Below are 27,320 nucleotides of genomic sequence, written 5' to 3'. Positions count from 1 at the left end.
TCGATATTTCAACTTATATACTTTTTTTAGATTTGCATTCAATGTTTTTTTTTCAAATGGCTTATTAAATCTTTTGTTTAACGAATCTGTAATGTCGTCACTTTATTTTTGACAGCTTTGATAGTTAATTTCATTACAATTTCCACGATGTCTTTCGCTTATAACTTTTAGTCATCATAAATATTTATGTTTTAAAAAAATTTTTAATGCCCTCAGTGTATTACGACGAAAAGATCTATGCTGGTTTATAAATTTCAAAAAAACTTAATAATGGATTATCTCATTTTCCCTACCATATGTTGAAAACATAAAGTTTTTACCTTACAAATTAAACTACAAGTTTTCTTTTTGATGAATAAGTAATAAAGAAATATTTTGATGAATAAGTAATAAAGAAATGTTTTTTCTAAAAATAATCAGCACAAAAATGGTAATTGTAAGTACTTATTAGGAAAAAATGAAGAATTTTTTGAAAACGCGTTGAAAAATATAATAGCTTCACTAAGTCATAATAAAACTAGATATTTTTTATCAAAAACAAACATTCCGCTTGGTGAGCTTAGCTCAGCAAGCAAAACCATAAACTAAATCTTTTATAATAATCAAGGATAACCATTGTAACTATCTCCAGAGAGGAATAAAGAAATTTGTTTCATAATGCCCCGTATTACCTTAAGTATCTATTACTTGAAAATTGCCGGAAATAAAATTCAAAAAGAAGCGTAAGATAAAAATAGGATTTCGAAGACATTCATGGGTAATAATTTAAATTTCATATATTCTAGAAATTTTTGTTAACACAGAAAAAATCACATTATACATTGGACAATAGAGTTCAAAAACATAATGAATGATATTAAGTTATTATTATTGCCTAAAATTTCCTAATTTAGTGTTTTTAAATATAATAAAATTTAAATGATTTAAAAAGTGATTTATCTGGCTAGAAAAATCAGATCAAGTCATTTAAAAAATTATTCATGTTTAAATTATACAAAAAAACATTTACATCATGTTTAGAGAATAAAACTACCTCTACCACCGGATAAAATTATATTAAACTTAAATTTATTGTTGTTATTATTTGTTATATTTAAATTGTTGCTATTATTATTTGTTATATCTATAGAAAAAATTTGATAAATATAAAAAAGGTTTAAATAAAATGAAAGCGAAATAAATAAATTAAAGAGAAAAAAAAGTTCAAAACAACATGTCATAAGATATAAAAAACTTGGGACAAAAAAATGTCCTTGAAATACAAGTAAAAATAAACTTATATCTTTAAAAATGACAAATAAGAAAATGAATTAATATTTAGTTTAATGAATAAAAAAGAAAAAATAAATAAAACAAATAAATTACATAAATAGCTTTGTAAAAAAATATATACATAGTAAAAAAATAAAACAAAAAAACAATAAAAAGCAAAACATTATTGTCACTTTTCCCCGATTAATTTCGCAATTTTATTCATCCGTTGTTCCAAAATACCTTTTGTTTGTCGCCATTGATTTTTATTGTCCAAAAGTTCAGTAGAATTATTTTTCTAAAAAAAAACCTGTAAAAATAAATAACAAAAACACTTTAGTTAGTAAACAAGTACTTAATAACATATTAGTTAGTAAACGAGTAATAATAAGGTAGTAAATGAGTAGAGGAAGTTTGTGTTTCTAGGGTCTCCTTGCCACCCCATTTTATTTAAAAACTATAAAGTCCTAAGCTTCTCAATTATGTGTTTAGTTACGTTTTTCAATTAGTTATGAAATTTTTTTATTTTTTTAACCCTTTAACAGTCCGCGCGTTTTCTAAAAAACGGTCGCTATAAAGTTTTGCGTTTTTTTTTGAAGTGGTCTCTAAACGTCCCGGCTTTTTAAAAACTTCGTTTTTTTACTTTTAAATTAAAAATAAGTTTTTACTATTTTAACACTATTAAACACTAAAAAACAATATTATTCATGTATAAGAATTTATAACCATACTATAATAATAGAAAATTTTCAGTCTAATATTCAGTCTTTGTGTGAAAAGTCATAAAATATGGAGCTGCACAAATATCACATTCTTTTCTTATTTTGTGTTTGTAACATACCACACACCTTCTCTGAGCATTAATTTTTTTTTCAGACGCTGGCACATATGATGGAAAATGTCGGTCAATCAATTGTAAGGGGTTGTTTGCTACCAATCTAGAGTGAGATTTTTTTGGCTGTTGGCCATACCGTTGAATCATCGATGTGATTAACATTGTTCTAAAGTTTAAAGGTGTCATATTACGACCCATTTTTTTACAAATTATTTGTGTATTAAATGTTGCTTGATTAATTAAATGAGTAAACACTTTCTTGTACCACTTTTTTACCCTTTTTCTTTTAACTTCGTATAATATCATCATTTGGTCACTTCTATCTACGCCTCCCATATTTTGATTATAATCATCAATAACTAATGGAACTAACTTTTCTTTCCCAGCTCTTAAAACATTTTTAACCCCATCAATAGTGCAAGTTGACATGGTATAAACATCCTTTTTATCTTTCCAATGTGTTATCATGATATTTGTTTTTTCTTTGTAAAGAACTTTGCGTTCATTTTTTTTTTAACTTTTTATTGATAGAAATAGGTAAACCATTCTGTTTTTTCGTAGTGTTCCTATGGTATCTGTAGATCTTAGCAATAATACTGATGAAAGCTCGTAGGAAGAATGCCAGTTGTCAATGTAAAGTTTGTAACCCTGATCAAGTAAGCCATCCATAAGAAACATAACAATTTTTGTTGCAACGTAGCGATAATCTGAACTTAAAGTATTAGTCAGCTCAGATGCTGTATATAAAATGGATTTCCATACATATCCTAAATCTGACTTGCATAATGAAAAAAGTTATTATACCAAATCTGGCACTTTTGCAGCGAATACACTGTTTCCAAGAAAGTCTACCTTTCCACAACAAAAGTGATTCATCAATTGATATATTTTGTGTAGGTGTATACACCTCTTGGAATTTTTTTGTCAAATAATCCCATACTGTGCTTATTTTGGATAAAACAGGATATTTATTTGGTAATGTGGTAGAATCAACAAAATAAATAAACTTATCGATTAACTTGAACTTGTTATAAGATAACAACCACTTAATACCAGCACTTGCAAATAATGGATTTGTGGTGTAATACATTTCATACATGGGCTTCCAAAGTACTCCTTGATATAAAAAAATTGCAATATATTGTCTGACCTCTGAAACTGTCACAGGCAACCAACGCATCATTCTGGATTTAACTGATAATTATTTTTTATTTATAGTTTGGGAAGCATATCGATTAGTTTCATTAACAATAAACTCACAAATTTCATCTGTAAAGTAAAGCTCAAACAAATAAAGAGGATCATTTTTGTCTATATCTTGATTGCACCCAGAAATACCGGTAAATTCAAAGGGGTGAACTCTATTATTTGAAGGTTCAGATTTCCAAATCGGTATGTATGAGCCAGGAATTACATTTTCTAAGGAATTGTCACTAGAACTAAGAACATGGACCAATGCAGGCATTTCTACTTCTAAACTTAACTCTAATATCTCTGGTTCGGAATTTTTTTCATCAGAAACATCAGATAAACTCTTCTTCTATACTCTTCTTCTGAAACCGCACTCAACTCCTCGTTTTTATCGAATATATAATTTTCTATTTCCTCGTGAGTAAATATTCGCTTTTTAGTTAATGATTTTTGAACTGAAAAAACTTGATTGTCTGCCATATTTAAAATAAAAGTGAACATGTGTAAAAGTAAATTATTGAATAAATAGCTTATTAATTATGCAGTAATAAATTTTGAGACGATTAGAAGTATAATTACTCATAAAAAGAAATAAATTATGAGGAGATAATATTACGGCATGGACATTTAGGAACCACTTTTAGTTTGTGTAATATTACGGCATGGACATTTAGAAACCACTTTGGATTTGCGTATTATTACGGCATGGACTGTTAAAGGGTTAATCTTTAATCAGATAGAATTTAATTTTTAATCAGAGAACGTAGCCACAACAAGTTATAATCGGAAAACACTTTTTGATTGTTTAAAATACAGTTTTGCTGCTGGTATTTTGTATTGCTTTACAATACTAGAGGAAACGCTTTTTTAAAGGTTCTTATATATTATATTGTTTGTTACTCAAACAATATAATTTTAAAACAAATTCTTTATCAGAGAAACTTGTATATTGGCCTTAGTACAAAACTTGATAGTCTCATGAAAAACCTCATCTATTATCAAACTCGGATTGGGAAGAAGAAGATTGAGAATCAAAACTATTATTGAACATCGCATTTAGTACAAATTCTATTGTTTGTACTAAATGCGATGAAACTATTATTTGTCAATAATAGTTTTGATTCTCAATCTTCTTCTTCCCAATGCGAGTTTAATAATAGATGACGTTTTTCATGAGACTATCAAGTTTTGTACTAGGGCTAATATACATGTTTCTCTGATAAAGAATTTGTTTGATCACGAGGTAAATTGTTGAAATTCGATTGGTTCAGTGTTTTTTTTCACGGTTGTTTTGGAATTACCATTTTAGGTGTAGACTTTTGTGTCAATTTTGCTCAAAACTATTATTCAATTTTTTTATTTATTTAAATCAAATTGTGTTACTTAATGAAAAAAAGTGCTACACACTTTTTGTAAATATCTTGAAAAAATTTTAATATTTACTTTTTAAATCATAGGTATTTTGAATTTTTTTGAAATCTTGTGATTTTATAAAGCCATTTTTTTGATGCCTAAAATAAACAGATAAAAAGCATTCAAAACCTAATGCCGATAGTACAACTCTTACTGCAGAAGCAGTAATGAAGCATAGATTTTCAGTAAGGACTGCAACACAACATTTTAACATTAGCTGAGCAACACTGCAAAGTCATATAAACTTTTATCAGAAGACAAAACATTTCAGATTGACAAAAGAAGAACTTTTGTTAATCTGAAAATACTGAACCAAAATGTCAATATTTTAACTGATGTGCTATTTGGAATGTAACACCCTATAAATAAAATTTTGGACAAACTTTAATTGCATTTATTATGTAATTTATTTCATGCACGCAAAAAACCTTTATACTAATTTGAAAGAGGATTTTATAATCTATTTAAATTTAATTTAATTAAGTTAAAAATATTTATTTAAATATTGAAAATAAAATAGTCAAAGTAAAGGACCTCGAAAAAATTATGGAAATTTTTTCCCAAAAAAATTGAGAAAAAGGTAAAGCGTTTGTTGCTAAGCAGTTTATGGAATGGGGTTTACCCAGATCAACTGCCTACGATAAAATTGTAAAATTGGAGAATGGATCTCTAAAAAGAAAAGTTGGAAGTGGTGGAATCGCTAAGGTAGCTACTAAAGAAAATATTTAAAAGATTGCTGCATTTTTTGAAAATAAGTCAGGGTACTCCCAAAAGAAAGTAGCTCAAGTTTTTAACTGTAGTCAAACTCGAATTTCCCAAGTATTAAAAACTAACATTTGAACTTTCAAAAAAACAAATCGCCCAGATTGTTGCCATCAGCTGAAGAAAGCTATGCATCCTAAATGTCGTAAATTGTACGAAAACTATAAAAACTTGGATTTTGTTATGGATGATGAAAGCTATTTTACCTTAAACAATATACATTAGCTGGTTGATAGGTTTTATGCCGCTGATCCATCTCAATGTTCTGACCAAGTAAGATTTTTTTTGCGTAAAAAGTACGAGGACAAGCTCTTAGTTTCTTATTGCATCAGCCCCAGTGGAATAAGCCTCTTTATATTCATCACAGTAAGCAGGCAGTTAACCAGTACACTTATAAAGAGATAGTAGAAAAAACTTTACTTCCTCTAGTATCAGAATGCTATAAAAAAAACAATGAGTTTATTTTCTGGCCTGATCTAGCTCGATCACTTAAAGCAAAGTCGGTCATCGACTTTTTAAAACTGAAAAAAATCAAAGTTGTACCCAAAGATATAAACCCAGCTAACGTTCCAGAAGCAGAAGACCAATTGAAAACTTTTGGGGAAATTTAAAACGGCTAGTGTACGAGAATAATTGAAGAGCTGAGAATTTGGAAGAGCTTGAAGCAAGAATTAGATATTGTTATTCAAAGATGAATAAAGAAGTTTTCCTTACTCAAATAAAACATCTTTCAAGAAAACTTTATAATATTGCTAAATATGGTATTTGAAATAATTATTTTAATATATTTATAAACTACGTATACTAACATATTAACAGTTGAAATATTAAATTATAAAACTTATTAGTTCTTAAAATATTAATTTTTAAATTTTGTTCAAAATTTTATTTATGAGGTGTTATTTTCTAAAGATGAATAAAGATGAATGTTTTTGCCTGAATGCATTTTTGATATGGATGAATCAGTAATTACAAATGTGCACACACCTATTAAGGTTGCTGCCCCAAAAAACAAAAAACAGATTAGGAGCTTAACTTCTGGTGAAATGAGGAACTAATATAACTATTATTAGGTGTGTGAATGAAATTGTAAATTCTATACCCCTTGTGATAATTTTTCCAAGAGTTGAAAAGTTTCCAAAACTTCAAAAACTATATGTTTTTCCAGCTTTAGAAACAAACTTTTCTCCATCAAAGTCTATTTCATGTATAAAACAAGAACAGATCTTTCCAAAAGCAAAATTTTGTTTATCTAAAAGAGAAGATAGAAAACCAAGAGCCTAATTCTCGGCGCCAAATTCTCACTGTCACTCCAAAAAGAAATACTATTGCACTTCAACATGTAACAAAAAAAGGGAAAAAAAGGAAAACTTATTTCAAAATCTTTGATTTAAATAGAACCATGATTAAAGCTTTTAAATGTTGGAAGTTCCAAAGATTAAACAAATTTTTAATAAAATTTATGTCTTTTTTAACAACTTATTATGGAGTTAAACCTAACTTTCAGAGAGCGGCCTTAGGCACATTAGCTAGTGGCCTTAGGTTCAACTGAAAAAAAAGCTTATGGTACCTAGGGCCATTAATTTTTAATCCCTTCTACATGATCGTTCTTTTATAGTTTTAGTAAATATACTTATACTAACACAAAGTAATTAGTATAGATTACTTATCAGTTTCATCATTTTTAGACAAGTCTAAGGCCTTGAATTTTAACTATAATTAAAAAAACCTTTTTGTACCTAGTTCTAATTGCTGGTGACCATAGGTATAATTAAAAAAAGCTTATTGTACCAAGGGCCGCTAATTTTTAAATTCTTCTACATGACATACTTTTATATTTTAAGTCATTACCAATTAATACAAATTAATTAGTATAGAGATGTGATCATACTAGTTTCACTATTTCTGGACAAGTTTGGGGCATTGAAGAGGCCAGTCTTATGTGCACAAACTTCCACTACATAATAATGTGTCAACGAATGTCAGCAGCAATACAAAATATTACTTGAAGAATTTCGCCCATTTTTCTATATTTCTTGTTAAACCTTTGTTCTGTTTTTTTTAACAAGCTTGACCTGATTAAAAAAAATAAAAAAATAATACTCAAAACATGAAGATATAATGTATTATTGCATGAGGTATCATCTAAAATATCGTATGAGGTATCATCTAATATATTGTATGAGGTATCATCTAATATATCATATGAGGTATCATCTAATATACTGTATAAGGTATCATCTAATATATAGTATGAGGTATCCTCTAATATATCGTATGAGGTATCATCTAATATATTGTATGAGGTATCATCTAATATATCGTATGTGGTACTCTAATATATCGTTGGTATAAAAGGGAAACCAATAAAGTCCAAAAACATCATTTCGAGACAATGAACAAATAAGTTTTTGCGTAATAGTTAAAATAATAAGTTTTTGTGTAATTGTTGAAATAAAAAATCTTAACTCATAAATAATTGATTTATTAAATTTTTGTGGTATATCAAACAAAAGAGAATTTAAAATACTAAGTAGCGGTATAAATTACCCAATACTGCCAAAAATGGACTTATTTCCCCTGTTTACCAACCATATAGTTGATTCAGTTTCCAAGCAAAAATCATGAATTAAATAATTATAAACTTTGATTATTAACATTTTAGTATTAGATGCATTTTATAATTAATATAATTAAAAATAATAAAAAGATATAATTATAAAATACAACATAAAATTCAATAAAGGTTGTGTATTACTTGACAATACTTGGTTGTACTCTATGTTAACATTTTAATCACATTTGTACACAGCCCTCTAACGGTTCATTTCATTTTCACCATAACAGTCATTTACTTTTTTTTTTGTAGGAAAACAAATGTAATTATAAATTTTTCCACTATCAATAATTTCAAAAATACAAATTAAAATTACCTTCTGCAACAAAAATAAAATCATCAACTATTAATAACCTTTTATCTTGAATTTCCAAAGTGTTTTTATTTACATTATGAGCTTCATCTTTTGAAAATCTATTGTACTCTGTGTGCTCTTTCACAAAGTTTTTTTTAACCCATTCTTCCATTTCTTTTTCTTTTGCATCTAAAAGTATTTTTAAACAATAATAAAACATGCAATCTTGTTAAAGTTTTAATTCCCTGGGATCAAATATTATTTTGGGATTATTACAATATAATAAAACCTTTTAGCACCTGTATATTAAAAAAAAGAAAAAAAAAGAAACGACAAACCATCATTTTATGCATATCAGGTGGTAACTAGATAAAGCAAATCAAAATGAATAACTTTTTTTTGTTACTCTATGTATAAAATATGCACACAAATCAGAATGTAAAGAAATGGATAGAGTGTGATAGAATGGATAGAATGTGATAGAATGGATAGAGTGTGATAGAATGGATAGAATGTGATAGAATGGATAGAGTGTGATAGAATGGATAGAATGTAAAGAAATGGATAGAATGTGATAGAATGGATAGAATGGATAGAGTGTGATAGAATGGATAGAATGTGATAGAATGGATAGAGTGTGATAGAATGGATAGAATGTGATAGAGTGTGATAGAATGGATAGAATGTGATAGAGTGTGATAGAATGGATAGAGTGTGATAGAATGGATAGAATGTGATAGAGTGTGATAGAATGGATAGAGTGTGATAGAATGGATAGAGTGTGATAGAATGGATAGAGTGTGATAGAATGGATAGAGTGTGATAGAATGGATAGAGTGTGATAGAATGGATAGAGTGTGATAGAATGGATAGAGTGTGATAGAATGGATAGAGTGTGATAGAATGGATAGAGTGTGATAGAATGGATAGAGTGTGATAGAATGGATAGAGTGTGATAGAATGGATAGAGTGTGATAGAATGGATAGAGTGTGATAGAATGGATAGAGTGTGATAGAATGGATAGAGTGTGATAGAATGGATAGAGTGTGATAGAATGCATAGAATGTATAGTCACAAAAAGCATTTTTTCAGAAAAAATCAAATAAGAAAACATAAAAAAAGCAACATTTTTTATGATCTCAATTGTAATTGGATGTTTCCAGTTGTAGCCTAAACAATCAGTCAGTCTAGCTATTGTCTATTATTGCCTGTTGTCAGTATACTCTTCCAGCAATCATTTTCAGTAATTTGCTTCAGTAAAGGGTCAAAATTAATTTGTTTCTGGTAATAAAAACTACAATAATTCGTTTCCAGTAATATATTGCTGCTTTTGTGTTCTGTAACTTTTTTATCTGTCCAACTTCGCCTTTTGCAAAATTCACCAAACCTACTTGCTCATTAAAAGACTGATACAACTGTTTAATCTTTGGATCTCAGTGCTGATGGCACAGTTTTGCTCGGATTCGCAAAGACTCATTCTTGACTGTACTCAACTCACTTATTTGGTTTGAAATCAAGTTTGAATTCTATAATATACTTTTATGTGCTTCCGTTAAACATCTTCTTATTCCCAAGACAGCACTTTTTCAAATTTTCCTGATCAAACTGTTCAAAACCTTTGTCTTGTTTATCAGTGTTGGTACTCTAATATTAATAAATTTTTATTTAATAGCTTGACTCTATTACCACTGATCCTGTTGACACTATAAGCTCTAATGTCATGTCAACTAAAGATTTTTTCTTACTCAATCTCTTATTTAGATCACCTAATGACTTGTATTTCAAACAACCCAAACTACTTCTCATCCCTAACTAGTTTGTGCTTCCTGTTTTCAACCTTTCTTTGCACTCAGTCTGTAATCTCCATTAAGAAATCATCCCTCCTCCTTTGTTACTAATACCTTGTAAAAGGCTAATAAGAAAAATTTAAAATAAAAAATTTCCTCCATAACTTTTGTATTTGGCAGTAGCTCAAAACTTGACTAAAATATTATTGAACCTTCTCATGAATGAAACTGAACAAATCTCATGAAAACAAAAGAATTTTTAATATTGCAAGAAATTGTTTCAAAAAGAATTGTCTAAGAAAAAGGTCATTAATCTCAGACTACTAATCTCATAATCTCTCATATTTTGAGGATTAGATTTTATCTCAACCTTTAAAAATCCTTTATTGACCCTTTTATGGAATAGCACAGTAAAAAAAGTTAAGCATCCATGCTTAAGGCCTTGTCACATCAGTGCTTAAAAATTTTCTTCTATATCAATTCATATCCTAATTCATTCAATTTACAGCTTTTTAAACCTTCTGTCAACTGTTTGCTTGCTCTGTAACTGCTTTCTGGTCTCAACTTAAATAGTGGTTGCTAACAGCTTTGTTTGAAGTAAATTATAAAAAACAAACAAAAAAACAACACCATAAAAACATGAAATAAATTTTGGAAACGAAGCTTCAAATACCTTTGACTTTTAAAAGATTTTGAAAATTTTAATTCATTAAGGGGATCCCAAACCTCAAAGACACTTTTTTGATTAAAACAAATGAATAAATGCATACCAAGAAAAATTAACTTTTTTATTTTAGTCGAAGCTTGCTTTCTTTGTTTTGTTGTAGGGTTAAGTCAGCATAATATACGCCGCAATCTACAGACTTAATAATTTATTCAAGTGCATTTTATTTCTAAGAGTTTTAGTACATGATGTCATTGATTTTAGTTTGTTTACATAATCAATCTTTTACACAAACAAAAAAATCAATGATGTCATGAATGACGTCATGTACTGAAACTCTTAGGAATAAAACGCACTTGGATAAATTATCAAGTCTGTAGATTGCGGCATATATTATGGTGACTTTTTGGCCCATAACAAAATGGAGAAGGTGAGCTTCGAATAAAATTTTTTTTTTTTCTTGATATGCATTTATTCTTGTTTTATTCAAAAAAAACTTAGCCCAAACATTTTTTTTATCATTCTCTTTAATATGAACACAACATGTCTTGGAGGTTTGGGATCCCTTTGAAAGTTTCAAACAGCTCTGAATTTTTAAAGATTTCTAAAACTTTAGAGAAAAAAACTTTGTAAACAGATCTGAATTTCGGAATAGTTTATTAGAAAATAATTTCCAATAAGTTTTGACTCATTGAGTCATCAAGATCTCTTTACTGTCATTATAAATGTAAGAGCTTTCTTTAAGTAATTGCCATGTAGGCCCCAATATGTATATAGTATACATATCTATTTACTTTAGACTATCTATTTGGCTAAGTCTGAGGAGTTATTAATATGACTGAAGTCCTATAAAATAATTGAAAAAAATGACTTTTTTCATCTTTATAAACAAATTTACAATCACATGGCTTCAGAGGAAGCCAATGCAATCAAGACTGCTTTTTTTTATTTATTTTACTTTTATTTTTTTATTAATAAACAAAACTTTAAAACATGAATCAAGTTACCAAAAACATCTTGATTGTGAGTCAAGTAATCTACCATTAGTTTACTATCCCACATACAGTTTATTGTTATTTACTGACTAGAAACATATAACTTACTGAATAGAAACATACAACTTACTGACCAGAAATTTTGACTAGAAACATATAACTTGCTGACTAGAAACATATAACTTACTAACCAGAAATTTTGACTAGAAACATATAACTTACTGGCTAGAAATCCTGACTAGAAACATATAACTTAATGACAAGGATTCTATATTAGATACTTCAATCTTGAAATTAAGTTTAAATATAGTGAACCAGGTTTTTTTATTGCTACATCAAAATTGAAATTTTAAGCAGTTCTGTTAAATGTCAATTAGAAAGCACTGCTCAAGTCCAATTATATAAATTCAATATTTGCATATATGAAGGATTATAAAAAAGAATGATGCAATACAAAAATAATGATGCAATAAAAGAAACTTTCTATTATAGAAAATTACCTTTTGGGTCGATAAACATTTCATTTTCTTGTTTATGATCATTTAAAAACAGTTCCTTGTAAATATCATTTTCTCCATTAGATGTGCCTTCTATCCAATCTATAACAACCAATTATATTAAAAAAGTTGAATAAAAAAAAAAATCCCTATTTCACAACAACTTGCTCAGTAAAATTTAATTCATTCAACACAACTATTCAAACTGTGCTCTATTAAGACTGCCAGCAGGGACACACACAGGAAAGAGGTGAAAGGTTAGGGGAGATAGAGAGCTTGCCGAGTTTCTGAGAGTCAAAGCAGTTACAGATCTACAGGTACTAGGTTCTTTTAAAGCAGTATTTTTTAGTTTTTTTTATGAGGTGGGGGGAATTGTAATTTGTTGAAATCGAACTGATATATAAACTGTTACTAATAAAAGATTGACAGAATAAAGTTTTCATATTTTTAACACCACCTAAAAAACATAATTTTTAACATCTTATGCTTATGAAAAATTGAGGGAAAACAACAACTTAGAACTTAGTATTGCAGAAATTTTTTATTAGATGTATTGTATATTTGATAGTTTAGTCCTTACTGCTGTTGATACTTTTATTGAATGACAAAGTTTCATTGAACAACATTAAAGTTTCATTGAACAACAAACAAAGTTTTATGGAACGACATCAAAGTTTCATTGAACGACATCAAAGTTTCATTGAACAGCATCAAAGTTTTATTGAACGACATCAAAGTTTCATTGAACAGCATCAAAGTTTCATTGAACGACATCAAAGTTTCATTGAGCAACATCAAAGTTTCATTGAATAACATCAAAGTTTCATTGAATAACATCAAAGTTTCATTCAACGACAAACTTTCAATAATATATTTACTGCTTTCAAGGAATATCAGGAATATTCCAAAATGCTTTAATACATTTTAATGTTAATTTGTAAATTATTCTTTTTGTACCCAAAACTAGATTAAAGTACTTAATTACTTTTTTTATTTTTAATTCAAAAATGTTTAATACACCAATATAAGTTTAGAAAAATGTTTATTTTTGTATAATTATAAAAAATCTGTAGACATCTCTTATAGTAGTGAGAGATCTGGTAAAGAGAATACTGTTAAGCAGATACCATCCAACCAAATTTTATCTGTTGATTTCAATAATTTCTTCTTAATATGCTCTGCTTGATTGTTATTTTTTTAAATTTATTTTCTTATCTTTTTATATAAGAGATGTCATTGTTAAAATAACTTAAGATTTATTGATTAATAGTCAAATAGCAACACTGCAAAATGCAAAAATAAGTTTTTACCACCATATTATTATCACTATATAATTTTTTAGTCATTTTTAAAAGTAACTAAAATATTTTATAAGTTATAAGCTTTCTTACAAAATATGTAAATAATATATTACATGATTTTTTTACTAGCCTGAGCATATGTATTTATGCATATATTTAGGTTACCATTATTTATTAGTGTTAACCTAATTTTGGCTAACCATTATTTAGGTTGTTATTATATAGGTTAGCAGTTAGTTAAAAATAAGCATATACATTAAAAAACAAAATTATTCATGTTTATACAAATATGATATTTTTACTAGCCTAAGAATATGTTTTTATGCATAAATTTAGGTTATCATAATTTAGGTTACCATTATTTAGGCTATTATTATTTAGGTTGTTATTATTTAGGTTAGCAGTTTGGTAAAAAATTAGCATATGCATTGCAAAACAAATTTAATTCTAAATTTATTTAATAATAATCTTAAAAACGTATTTCTATAATTTTTTGTTATCATAACTTATATTGTTTATAATTAAGGCGGGTGTTTTTTATGTAAATTATAATTAAAAAAGAAGTTATTCAAATTAAAACATAAGAAATCAATTTAAATAGCATGCTGCTGTATTTTATGCAAACATAATGAGCAGCAGTGTACATCAGCACTGTACTGCACTATTTATTTCAAATTTTACTGTTATGTAAAACATAAATGACAGCAGAGTACTATATAGTGAGTGTAAGTGTAAATTTTGATTATAAAGTGTTTTAAGTTTTTACATTCTTTTAACTTAAAGATTTTAAATCTTTAAAAATAGAATTAAAATCTTTAAGTTAAAATTAAGTGAGTTTAAATTAACTTATCATACTGATTAGCTTGACACTAGTGCCAGTCTTTCTCAATCTCTTACTAAGAAAATCAATTTTGTAACTTCTTTGAAGACCAAATCACTTATCTTTAATTCTTGATTTGTTCCTCCTCTCGCAATTAGGCTTGTGGTCAGTTTTTCTACATTCTGATTAAGGTTGCTCAAGTCAAATTTTATTTGACTATCTAAATCTTTGCAATCTTAAGTTCTTTTGCTATTTTCTTCGCTATATCTTTTATCTCTTGGCGTAATGTGTAGTTTTTAACCATTCATGCAAATCATAACCTTCTTATCACTTCTTCTATTTTCTAAGACTTTTTTTTTAACAGCCTCAAATATTTCTTCTTCTTTTTTTAAACAGTAAAAAAAAAATTAGCAACATAGTATTTCTTTGCTGCAGCAACACACCTTTAACCTCCATCAATAACTTTTAGTGCTTTGTATTAATCCATGTCAATATTATTGACATCGTTTAAATGTCAATATTAACAAGTGATTTATAGTTTCACTAATTAAAAGATTCAATTATTTGACTAAGTAAAGAGAGACTTGTATCTTGACTCAGAGTCTTGTATTAATTTGCCAGAGCTTTCACTTAGATGTCTGTACCTGCCATTTTCTCATGCAAAATACTAAAATATGCCTGAGGAATAAAGAATTAAAAGTTGTCTTAAATTAATTTATTAAATTTGCAAACATTTTTTTTTTTATTCTGTTAAATTATTAAACTTTTTTGCTTGAAATTAAAACAGGCCTGGGCCCCAAGTTGTTAGTAATTTAATGTAAACAAGTTTTTTGAGTATGTCTTTGAAGGGCACAATGTTTAACTTTTTTTTTTTTTTATCTAAACCATTCAACTTGTTTAACAAAACAGTTCAATTCATAAAAAACAATAAACAAAAAAATAATTTTATTATATAAAAGGTGCTCTAAATATTTTTCATATAAAAACAAATAACTAAAATACTAAAGACTCTACATTAAACTTACGCTGAATAGTGGCTACAAATTTAGGATAGTCTTTATATTCAATCCCAGATGATTTAAGAGCTGTATATATATAAAAAAAATTAACATTTTAATTTTTATCATAAGATAACTCATTCATTATCATAAGATATGTCAGAGAAAAGTGGGAAAATAAGGGAGATTTCAAAAACAATAGTTTTGCTAATACATCTATAAAGAACACTGGGCAACAAAAAAAAATAGTTTTATTTGTCTTCAGCAATTTTATTTAAATTATATTAATTTTGGGCTGAAAAAAAAGAAAATGACAATTAAAACTTTTTATTAGCACTAATTTCTGAGATATACAATAGCAATAAATTTTTATTTCAGTTATTCTAATAATATTTAAAGTAAATTTGGCTATTTTTATTACAGATATATTCTAACAGTTTTAAACAAAGAAATCATGATCATCAAGCTAATAGTTATAAAGATGAATATGGGGTATCGTCACAAGATTGTGATACTTTTGCTTTCCTTTTAAAGACTAGTTCAGGAGTGTCCCCACACACAAACCAACAGTAATCTTTCCAATGACCCTGATATTTTTGTCTCATTACAGAAATAACTTGGTGAAACCTTTTCCCATGTTCATTACTAAGAGCTCCACAACTGGAGGGGGAGGGGGAGGGGGAAGAAGTCTAGGTGTGAGTGGAGAAAATGAATCTGGAGGGAGATGTTACATCCAAGTTGATGGTATTTTGGCAGAAGTACTGTTAACAACTGAATGTAGTTGCCATCTCTTTTGTTGCCTAAAAATCCACAAATCACTCACCTGAGAGCTTCCCAAGTTTCCTTTTCTTGCCCCTTCAAAACTTTGTCAAATGCAGGATCCTTCATAAGTTGACCTATTTGTGGCCTAACAAAAATATTCTTTAACTTTTGCACCACTTATTTTTGGAAATTTGTTTCTTAAATACCTAGAAGCCTGCCCTATTTTGTTCATACCTTTGACAAAAATTTTCAAGAAACCCAACTTAATATGTAATGGTGGAAGAACATCTTTTGGATCCTTGAGTGGTTCAGCAATAACATTTATTTCATCTGTGATGAGATTTCTTGCAGGCAAGTCTTTTATATAATGTGAACTCCTGTCTCTACTGCCCCACATACACAAAAAGCAGCAGTATTTAGTATACCATAATTGCATTCCTAAAAGTATAGCAATGAATTTTAAATCACCACAAATTTTCCATTTGTGCTCATTGTAATTAATTGAGTTGAGGAAAACTCTTATGTTCATATATCATCATGTGAATTGCATGGCCAATAAGATCAAAAGAAAGATGGTTTCCATTGTGCAGTAATACAGCTTTCAAGCTTAGTTTAGACAAGTCTAAGAATAATCACCATTCAGTTGGATCATAGTTCAAATTAAGACAAACATTAATCCAAAGATATCAATGCAAACAGCAAGATTATTTTTTTCTCAAAAAAAAAAAAAAAAAAGCAGACTGCCATTTTCTGTAATGTGAAATCTTGACATCAAATTGGAGAAATTCTACTTCTTTAGTCTTGACCCTAGAAATTCTGCTTTTTCCTGTGACAAGTCCAGATCTCGAACAAGATCACCTAATTCTGCTTGACATAATCTGTGTGGCACATCATTTTAACACAAAATCAGGATCATTTGATGTGGAAGGCTCGTTTTCTTCTTTATCTTCTATTTCTATTTCATGTCTGCCTTCATTTTCTGCTTCTAACTCGCAACTTTGTGGTGGAGTAGGAACTGGTAAACTATCTGAATGTGGAATAGGTTGAATAGCAGATGGAAGATTCGGATATTTAAATATTCCTATATATACTCATAGTTCTTTTCTGTGAAGAAAATGTTATTTCACCACAAATGTAACAAAATTGTCAACTAAATTTACACACTTCCTGGCATGTTGATTTTTCAAACTTTACACAAGTAAATGAAAAAAAAACTAAGAATAGATTAGACCAGAAACCTTAGGAAACGCATATAACTAATATCACAACTTTTAAACATGAATAAAACATTATGGATAGTTAAATACAAAGGTATAAATTTTCATTTTTTTAAAAAAAATGAAAATTTATACCTTTGAGAGAAAATTTATATAAATATTTTATATTTCTTCTATTTCTTAAACTAGAGCTAATATATCATTTTTAATGTCATTTTTGAATTCAGCAGGTGGAAATACATAAGAAATAACTAATTTTGGTTCCAAAACAAAATCACTGTTGGGCAGTGATATTGTAAATATGTAAAAAGCTATTTTGACAAAAATAGTTTCACAACATGTTTTATATTATATATATATATATTATTAGGTTATATATATCTTTTATTTAGTATTCAAATCTGTGGTTATTTAGTATTCAAATCTGTGATTCAAAAAACACCTAAACAGGGTTTGGATTGCCTCATTGTATCAAAATTGTTTATAAAAGTATTGCATGGAGTTCTGAAGAATGTCCAATTTTTTTTTTAATTTCAATTTGTTTTTTCTTTGGGCTTTATTTTTAAGTTTTTCACACTCTGAATTTTATAAATAATTTTTAAAACATTACTGTCCAAACAAACTTAAAACTCTTTTGTATAAAAAATGTTTAAACCCTTTCAATTTTAAAACTTTTCAAGGAAAATAATTTAGACATTAAGTCTAAACTAAAGCTTAATTAAAGACTTAAGAATTAAAAAATTATTGTGTCAATCGGACAACTAGCTACCAGTACCAGAATAAAAATAACTAAAATTATTTTTTCGATAGGAGAACTAGGTACTAGTATCAGAATCAAATTATTTATCTAATTAAAAACTGCTAAACTTTTATTCAAAAGTATTTTAAATAATAATATTTTAATACTATTATTCTATTTAAAAGCTTGAACCTTAAAATTAATAACAAAGAGATTGTTATTTATTTGAACTTCTACAACTTAAAGATATGTAAATGATACATAAATGGTTACACTCTGGTAAGGAAATATGAGAACTTTGACGTGACAACAATGGTTCAGACAAAAAATTGCACAGAGATTTTATAATATTTATATTATTTAGACTTATAAAATTTTTAAAAAAGTAGATGATAACTCTTGAGCATGTTCTGAATTTGTGTGGTGGTGGCGCAGTGATTAGAGCGCTGCTTTATAAGCAGGAGATTCCAGATTTGAAACAAGCATTGGACGTATTTTCGCGTCATGGTAAGGAAGGAGGCATGAACTTCTGGGTTAAATGCACTTCCGCAGTGCTCTGTGACAAGACCATTAGGTCTTCTTGGGGTACCTAAATAAAAAAAAAAAAAAAAAAAAAAAAGAAGTTTAATCAAAGTTATTTTAAAAATTCAGGTGTTCAGCCCAAAACAAAATCTTAATGTAACATATTCAAATTAGCAAACCACAAAAACCTGAAGTTTATTTTGACCAAACTTTATAAAGATCTTCACTACAACATAAAACAACTTTTTCTAGTCTGTTCACATAAATGTATTTAAAAACTTTCACTTTGCTCTAATACAGAATTTATTTACTATATTTCTTTAGGAATTTGTAGTTCTCTAACAATCTTAACAACAAAAAAAAAATTAAAAATAAAAATAAAATGCAAAAAACAAATTTGATTTAAAAATACTTGCAACTTAGCATTACTTCTAATCTCTGTACTATTTTTCAGTTTATTAAAATAATGATTCAATTCTTTTTCCACCAATCCATCAACAGCTCCATTTTGTTTAGAGTTATTCAAATTCTTTTCAAAAATGTGTACCTTTGTAAACAAACAAGAAACCTGTGTTTTAACAAGTACACATGAATAACATCTTATAAAGAACAGTAAACTATTTATCAAATAACTATATTATTTTGTAATAATTATTACCATGACACAAATAAACAATTTTAATATTTGATTTAATTAATATGATTGATGAATAAACAAAAAAATACACAAAAAATGTTAAAAAATTAAAGTTTAGTAACGTAAGTAAACAAAAAAAGTTATCAGAATAAATTAAACACGGGTCATAGATGATTACTACATTTAAATTATAAAAATATGAAAAAAAAATTTATGCAAAGATTTCAATAATAATAAGGCAACAATCTTTATAAACCTCTTTTTCATGCAACAAACCTTTTTTTATAAACTTATTGATCACATACTGATATAACACTTTCCTTCTTCTCAAGCATAAAATTTATGTTCTGCAGCCAATAGTCTTTGATTTTAACTGTTAAAACTCATCTTTTTAGTGAATTCCATTGATGCAATAGATTGCAACTTCCATTAATGAGATCTTGCTTAATTGAGGAGCCCATTTGCAAAATGCACTAAGTCTGAGTAAACTGATTTTGAGAAAACAACAAAAAACTAAACTACTTTTATTGCGCATCAACAGAAATTGATATTTTCTTTGTCCATATTTAGGACCATAAATTTTTTAATTGATCCAATATTTAAATAGATGATAGATTTAAGTATATAAAATGTGGAAATAGAACTAACTCAAAATTTTTATTTTTATGACTTAACGCGTTTTGCAGATGGGCTCCTCAATTATTAAACCATTAAGGGATTAGTCACAAAAATTACACAACTGATAATAATTGAAAAGTTAAATTGAACTCAGCATGTTTAGCATTTGGCTGACTTTTTACCCTTACCTTTTAATAGCCTTTTTAACAAAAAATGGATCATATATATATATATATATATATATATATATATATATATATATATATATATATATATATATATATATATATATATATATATATGTATATATATATATATATATATATATATATATATATATAAAATATATATATATTAAAATATATATATATATATATATATATATATATATATATATATATATATATATATATATATATATGTATATATATATATAAACTCAATCTTTCCTCCTGATATTTCCTAATTGCATCTAATTGTCTTCAATCTTCCTGATTTATTATCAATCCTGAGAATCAATCCTGACTCCTGACATTGCTTAGATTTTATGGTAAAACAAACTGTTTTAGCAGTTTTTTTATTACTAAATGTTTTCTTTACATTATCTAAAGAAGAACATATTTTACTATGTAGGTTATTTTAATCACCTTTACAAATATAATTGAGAACTTGTAATTAAGAAACGTAAGATTAATTGAGAAGATAAAAGTTGTAATTAAGAAACGTAAGATGTAATTTAGAACATAAAAAATGTAAATAAGAAATCGTAAGATGTAATTAAGAAAATAAAAGTTGTAATCGAGAAATGTATAAAGAATACAAAGTTCTTTGCATTTTGAATTTTGTAGTCCTAATAAACTTTGTAATTTTTTTTTTTTTTTTTTTTGTTATTCACCTCCTCAAGTCTGAGAAGGCTACTACAGATGAGGAGGCTACTTAATAGTGGTTTATAACCCTCTCCCAACTCTATAACTCCGAAACACGAACCTTGACGAACAAGGCCGCTGCGCGGAGAAACAAGTTGAGCACGGTACTACCAGGGACGTGGTGGGGATCGAACTCGGAACCTCTCGCTTATGAAGCAAGCGCTTTACCACTACACCACTACCAATTTAAGGCTGGAAATAATAATATAGTATCAATAAAATACAAAAAGTCATGAAAAAGGCATTTTAAATCCTATTGGGTGTCAATTAAAACTTTCTTTTATTTTTGTTTGTGAAAAATTTAATTGAGATTTCAGATGAATAATAAATAAAACACAAATAATTTATTTACATAAAAATTCAAAATTTAAATTTAAACGTCATTAAAAATCATTGCAATAATCAGTTAAGCACCAACTTGAACGTCTTCCATATTTAATATTATATTTAATTGATATTATTAACTTATTAAAATGCATGTCCAAGAAGATCTTTTATAATGACCTTTAAGCTTACATTGAATTCGCAATGACAAATAATGTATTCTCATTTACATATTACGATTTCTTAATGACAACATTTGTTTTTCAAATTACATATTGTGATTTCTTATTTACATGTTGGGTTTCTCAATTACATTTTAAAATTTTTTAACTACATGTTGTGTTTCTTAATTACATGTTGCGACTTCTAAATTACATGTTGTATTTCCCAATTATATCTTACTTTTCTTAATTACAAGTTCTCAATTACATCTTGAAAAGGTGTAGTTATTTGTTATTATCTTCTTGATTGAAACTTAATTCTCAATCAATAAGTATGATTTTAAATACTTAAATTATTCATTATTTAATTCTTCTATCAATAACTAATGGTTTATATAAAAAGTAATTGTGAAAAATGGTTTATCGTCGAAGTTAAAAAAAATTTAACTAACACTTTAATTTATAGCCAAGAGAATGATTTTTTTTTTAGATCAATAATAATTTGTTAGGTAAGACATTTAATCAAAGATTTGAAACAATTTATAGTATAAATTTATACTAATATTTAGTTTGTTATATTTAGCATTTTATTAAATAACAACTTTAAATTTATTTATCATTATATTGAACTTGAGAATTCAAAATATAAAAGAAAAATTTTTTATTACCATTCAAATTAAAGCAATTTATATACAAAAGCATTAATATAAAAAAATTACCTTTTTTATACTTTCTCCAAATTTCTTATTTGGCAACTTTTCCTGTTGCTCGTCGTTCAGCTCAAACAATTCTGTCAAAAAACTGGTAAAAGCTAAAATAAAATTGTTTTACTTATGTAGCAGATCTGCGAAAACAAATTTTAAAAAATTCTTTTTATTTTTATATTTATTTTGTATATAAAAACAGACGTGGATTTCAAAAAAATTAAATTTTTTCTAAACACCCAAAAGTATTTTTTTTTTTAAAAAAAAAAGTTATAATTATATTAATATATAAGCAAACATTAAAAATTTCAAGTGATTAATTACTAGAGTTTTTGGGTATTTTTTATGAAAATTTATGAGTTTTTTTTATGAAAGTTTAAGAAAATATAAGAAAAAGTCACAAAAATAATATATACAAATACAATATAATTCATAAATATTTACAATGACAAAGTAGATCAGATGGATATATGGTGTCTTTAAAAGATAGGAAAAGAAGCAATGATCTTAGAGAGAGTATGAGAGTAGTAATTATATTTATAGTGTGTATCAGAGAAGATGATAATGATGCCCATGATTAAGATGATGATGATGATCATTGTCATCATCATCATAATCATCTTAATCATCATCATCAACTGTATGCTTGATGATGATGATGATGATGATGATATTATGATGATGATAATGATGATATTATGATGATGATGATGATATTATGATGATGATGATATTATGATGATGATGATGATAAGTATGATGATGATGATGATGTAGAGATGATGATGTAGAGATGATGACGTAGAGATGATGATGATGATGATGAGATGATATATATACCTTTATATAAAATATATCATGAATTTTAAATAACATCAATATATTTATAAGGAATATCAATAGTAATGCAGCTCCGGTCACAAACTTGGCCCCGGTCAAATATCAACCCCGGTCGCTTACTAATGGGTGATGCGGAAGTTATCGGACAAAATAAAAACGCCAATAACTTATTTATAAATAAAAACAAACAAACTACTATTATATTTTTTTTAAATAAAGCATTTATCTTTTAAAAAAATATATTATTTTTTATATGAAAAAACACCACCATCTGCAATTGATCTCAATTTTGCTCTGACGCCTTTTATATGCGACTGTAAAAAGTTTAAATCAATTCCTTGTAGTTTTAGTTTAATGCGATCAATCAAAACTTGCTCTGTTAAGGCTTGCCAATCTCCCTCGTAAACCTTCTGTGCCAAATGTCCCCAAAAATTTTCAATTGGTCATGCTTGATGCACATTTGGGGGATTGGATTCTTTATCAACGTAATAGACATATTGGTCCATCCAATTTAGAGATTCTTTAGAATAATGAGAACTTGCTAAAACTGGCCAAAATAAATAGTTAAAGTCTCCATGATACTTGTGAATAAATGGAAGAAGTCGTGTTTCTAAACATTCATTAATATAGATTGATGAATTGATCGCTACAGCCTTGGAAGTGCAAAACAATGGCTCGGTCATACCACAGTCAGATATGGCTATCCACATTAATAATTTTTTTGGAAATTTCTCTTTTCCTATAAAATGAACACTTTCTGGGCATGTCTTTTTGTTGTTTGTGTAGTATCCAGAATTTCCAGGCATGTTGTCCCCTGCAAAACAAAAGTATTTTTTGTCATCGATGGCTAGAAGCGATTTTGTGTTATAGAGTTGGTTAACTAGTTTCCTGCTTCTTTTCTTTGCCTTTATTTGTTGTTCTATAGTGTATTTTGGAGTCTTTTCACGTTTTCTATATTTAATATTCATTTTTTTAAACTGACGACCAATTGTCCATTGATTTACACCGAATTTAATACTTATTTTTCTCTGACTGACCCCTTTTCGATTGTTGATAAGTCTCGTTAATTCTGCTTTCTTTTCTCTAGTCCAGGATGTCGGACGACCAGGGTGCTTTCTATCAGAAAACGATTGAACAGTTTCAAGTCTTTTTAGGTTATCATATATTGTACTTCGAGCAAATCCTTCCTTTTCAAAAAGAATTACGTTGTTTTTTTTTTTATATTAGGTTTATTTACTAAAAACATTTTTAGTCGCTTTTGAAAAGATTCTTGTTCAGCTGCATTTAACCTCATTTTAAATAATTGTGTTTCAAATAATAAAGTTTATATTTTATAGAACGTTTATGCCTACACATAAAAACACAAAAACTAATTATTATGCTCAAATAATGAAAATAGGATTTGTCCGATAACTTCCGCATCACCCGTTAATTGCATAAGATAATAATGTAGGTGGTGTAGTAAAAATTATTGACATAACATACAGGGGCGCTGCCAGCATTTTTTTGGTCTTTGAGATAGCTAACTTCAAGACACGGAACAAACTCCAAACATTTATATGTTTATAGTTGTGTTAAATAAGGATGCTTTGCAAAAAATTGTGATGATTGGAGCTTGGGAACATAAAAGCCCCAAAATGTTGTCTCTTCTGCCCCAAACTTGAGAGCAACAAGTTGATGAAATATTTTTTGGACTATTTTTAACTAGACTTATATTCATCCATTAATTTTAAGTTTTATAGTATAATCTTTCAGTGTTCAAAAATTATAACAATATAAAACTTGCAACCCCCTCAAACTGAGTACTTTATATGGTCATAATTTTTGAACGCTAAAATATTTTACTATGAAATTTAAAATTTATTGATAATATTAGTCTAATTGAAAATAGTTCAAAAAATATTTCATCAACTTATTGCTCTCAAGTTTGGGGCAGGGGGAGAAAAAATTTTGGGGCTTTTTTGTTCCCAAGCTCCAATCATCGGAATTTTTTGCAAAGCATCCTTACTTGACATAAGTATAAACATATAAATGTTTGGTGTGTTTGATGTCTGGAAGTTAGCTCAAAAACCAAAAAATGCTGGCGGCACCCCTGATAACATATAATTTCTTTTTTATGTTTTAAACCTATTCTTGTAAGCCAAGGTAGTTTAACCATATATTTATTTATTTCTGTTTTGTTTTTGTTACATTGGAAAGTTTGTTTGGGTAGGAGGGGGATTCAATAAAAAGGTGGGTGAGAATTTTTTAGAGAACATAAATAAAACAATACAATTCTAGGGTGGCGAAAACGATAATTTATTGAAAATGTAAAACGATAATTTATTGAAAATGGCATACACAAAGCTAAAATTTAATTTATGTTATATACATACACATGTATGTTATATACATGCTATGCTGAATCTAAATTAGTTTTGAAAAGAACAAAAAAGCCTGGTGAATTTCGGAAGACCTAAGATTCAACTGATGGAAAGTTACTGATAATTAAACTAAAGTTGTAAATTTAGGTTACTACAATCCAATGAGATGGTTCTCAAATAAAACAATACAATTATGTACTTAAGCTGTAAATATTTTTTATACTAATACATTGAAATCCGACATTTCAGAGAGATATAAATAAGAGAACCACTTCTTATAAAACAAACATAATTTACTTGATAATTGTAAATAATGCCAGAAAAGTAGAATGGATTCAAAATAATACCCTTTTAGGTAACAAAAATCAAAAACATCACATAATAAAATGGAAATACATAATAAGGGCAACTTATACAAGAAGACTATTTTTGAAAGAGCGCAGCGCACACTTTAGGCCCTAACAGGGACACCATCTATGTGCAACATAGCACTGTTAATACTGATACTTTACATTTGTTGATGGAGTCAGTCTCTCTAAAAGCTAGTGCATTTTACTAGAAACTTTGCAAGCAGTCACCTTTAGAACCATTAAACTAAGTTTTAGAGCTATGCCCTCATTAGGAGATAACAGGAAGAGTTTCATAGTCACTATCAAAAAGGCACAAGCAAAAATCTATGAGTAGAGACAAGAAGATCCAGCATTCATTACCCTAGGCAGGAAACAATGTAACACAGGTATACATCTACACCAGCTTAATAGATGAAATATTATTTATGAAACATAAAATCCATATAAATGTTTTTTTTTCCTAGCTATCATAGGCCCTTAACAGAAGATTTTACTTTATGGCAAATGTAAAGACTATTAAACATCTAGCTTTGTATTGACTCATATAAGGATTAACTCAATTGTGCAATTGTACAAGTGGTTAAGACATTTTGTAAATAAATAGATCAAAAATAAGCATAATTATCAAGAAAATCTGGTCCCTAGTGAACAAAAACTAAAAAGTAAAATTATTGACATCAAAAATATTACGAATATACGCAATGGAATTGATTATTTGGCATTCATTTATTCAATAATGGCAATCAAAATATTTTGTGACCATATTTTGTCAAACATGATTTTTTTATTATTATCAAACTCAAATAAAATTTTTGCTCTTTATTAAATATAAACTTTTGTGGAGTAGTTTTTTAATTGGCATTAAAACCCCCTTGGGCTAAACTCAAAAAGGACCTTCTGTATATGGGCCCAGAATGGAGAAAGAGACTAACCAAATGAACACAAGCCACACAAATATATATATATATATATATATATATATATATATATATATATATATATATATATATATATATATATATATATATATATATATATATATATATATATATATATATATATATTTGAGTTTGCTGCTGCAAAGGAGTGCCACTACTTTGACTGAAGGTTTAACATGAGACAGCAATCTTTTCTTTCATAACTCTATCTTTATCATCTTTTTCTGAAAAAGCCCTATGCTGTAAAAATAAGCAAAACTAGTAAGCAAATGCTTATATAAATACACTATAGTAGAATAAAGCCATAGGAGACAACAGCGTAACAAAAAGGAATTCATTAAAATAAAACTTAAATAAAAAAAGTGAATTAAAATATTTGGTAGAAATTTTTAAGAACATGTGCTAAAACAATCATTTTATAATAATAATTTTAATCATACAGATAATGTTAACAGTTATAATGCTAACACGATATAGCAACTTCTATTAAAGTCATTATTAATAATGTATATGTTGTATGTATTAATAATGTTATATAACATCATTTTTAATAATATTATATAAATATAATTTTGTTTAAAATAACAGTTTAAAATAACAGTAATAACAGAATCTAAATATTTAAGTTATATTGTTACCAAAATTGAAGCTAATAAAGATGCAACAAAACTGCAAAATATTCATAATGAATGATTAAAGTTAAAATATTTAAAGCATAAACTTTAAATAATCTTAGATAAAAAGTGCAAGTATTTATATAAAACCAAGTTTACATTAAAACAATGCAAACAT

General features: G+C 27.3%; 1 protein-coding gene across 5 annotated transcripts; it reads right to left on the bottom strand.

Moving 5' to 3' along the window:
- Window positions 1-758: 758 nt before the first annotated feature.
- On the bottom strand, window positions 759-27,320 carry LOC136085735 (uncharacterized). Of its 5 annotated transcripts, none has more exons than XM_065807097.1 (8): window positions 27,167-27,320; window positions 22,053-22,144; window positions 19,097-19,214; window positions 15,455-15,514; window positions 12,312-12,410; window positions 8,424-8,553; window positions 7,458-7,527; window positions 963-1,549 (listed from the first exon to the last, which is right to left on the bottom strand). In XM_065807097.1, the coding sequence occupies exons 1-8, from the start codon at window positions 27,210-27,212 to the stop codon at window positions 1,442-1,444; spliced, it is 723 nt and encodes a 240-aa protein (XP_065663169.1). In that variant the 5' UTR covers window positions 27,213-27,320; the 3' UTR covers window positions 963-1,441. The 5 variants fall into 5 exon arrangements, with proteins under 5 accessions (XP_065663172.1, XP_065663169.1, XP_065663170.1 ...); XM_065807096.1 differs by having other exon boundaries at window positions 1,322-1,549; window positions 19,097-19,235; XM_065807100.1 differs by lacking the exon at window positions 7,458-7,527 and having other exon boundaries at window positions 759-1,549; window positions 19,097-19,235.

Source organism: Hydra vulgaris, chromosome 10, assembly GCF_038396675.1.
Source record: "Hydra vulgaris chromosome 10, alternate assembly HydraT2T_AEP".
Lineage (NCBI taxonomy): Eukaryota > Metazoa > Cnidaria > Hydrozoa > Anthoathecata > Hydridae > Hydra > Hydra vulgaris.
Note: the sequence above shows the minus strand (reverse complement) of the source record. Positions and strands in the feature narration are given on the sequence as shown.

Coding starts and splice junctions, on each gene's coding strand:
- LOC136085735 (XM_065807096.1), bottom strand. CDS start 27,212: ATGAATATTTTGCAGTTTTGTTGCATCTTTATTAGCTTCAATTTTG. Junction 19,236..22,052: donor TTGGAGAAAGTATAAAAAAG/GTAATTTTTTTA, acceptor GTTAAAACACAG/GTTTCTTGTTTGTTTACAAA. Junction 7,528..8,423: donor TTGGAAATTCAAGATAAAAG/GTTATTAATAGT, acceptor TTTTTTAATCAG/GTCAAGCTTGTTAAAAAAAA.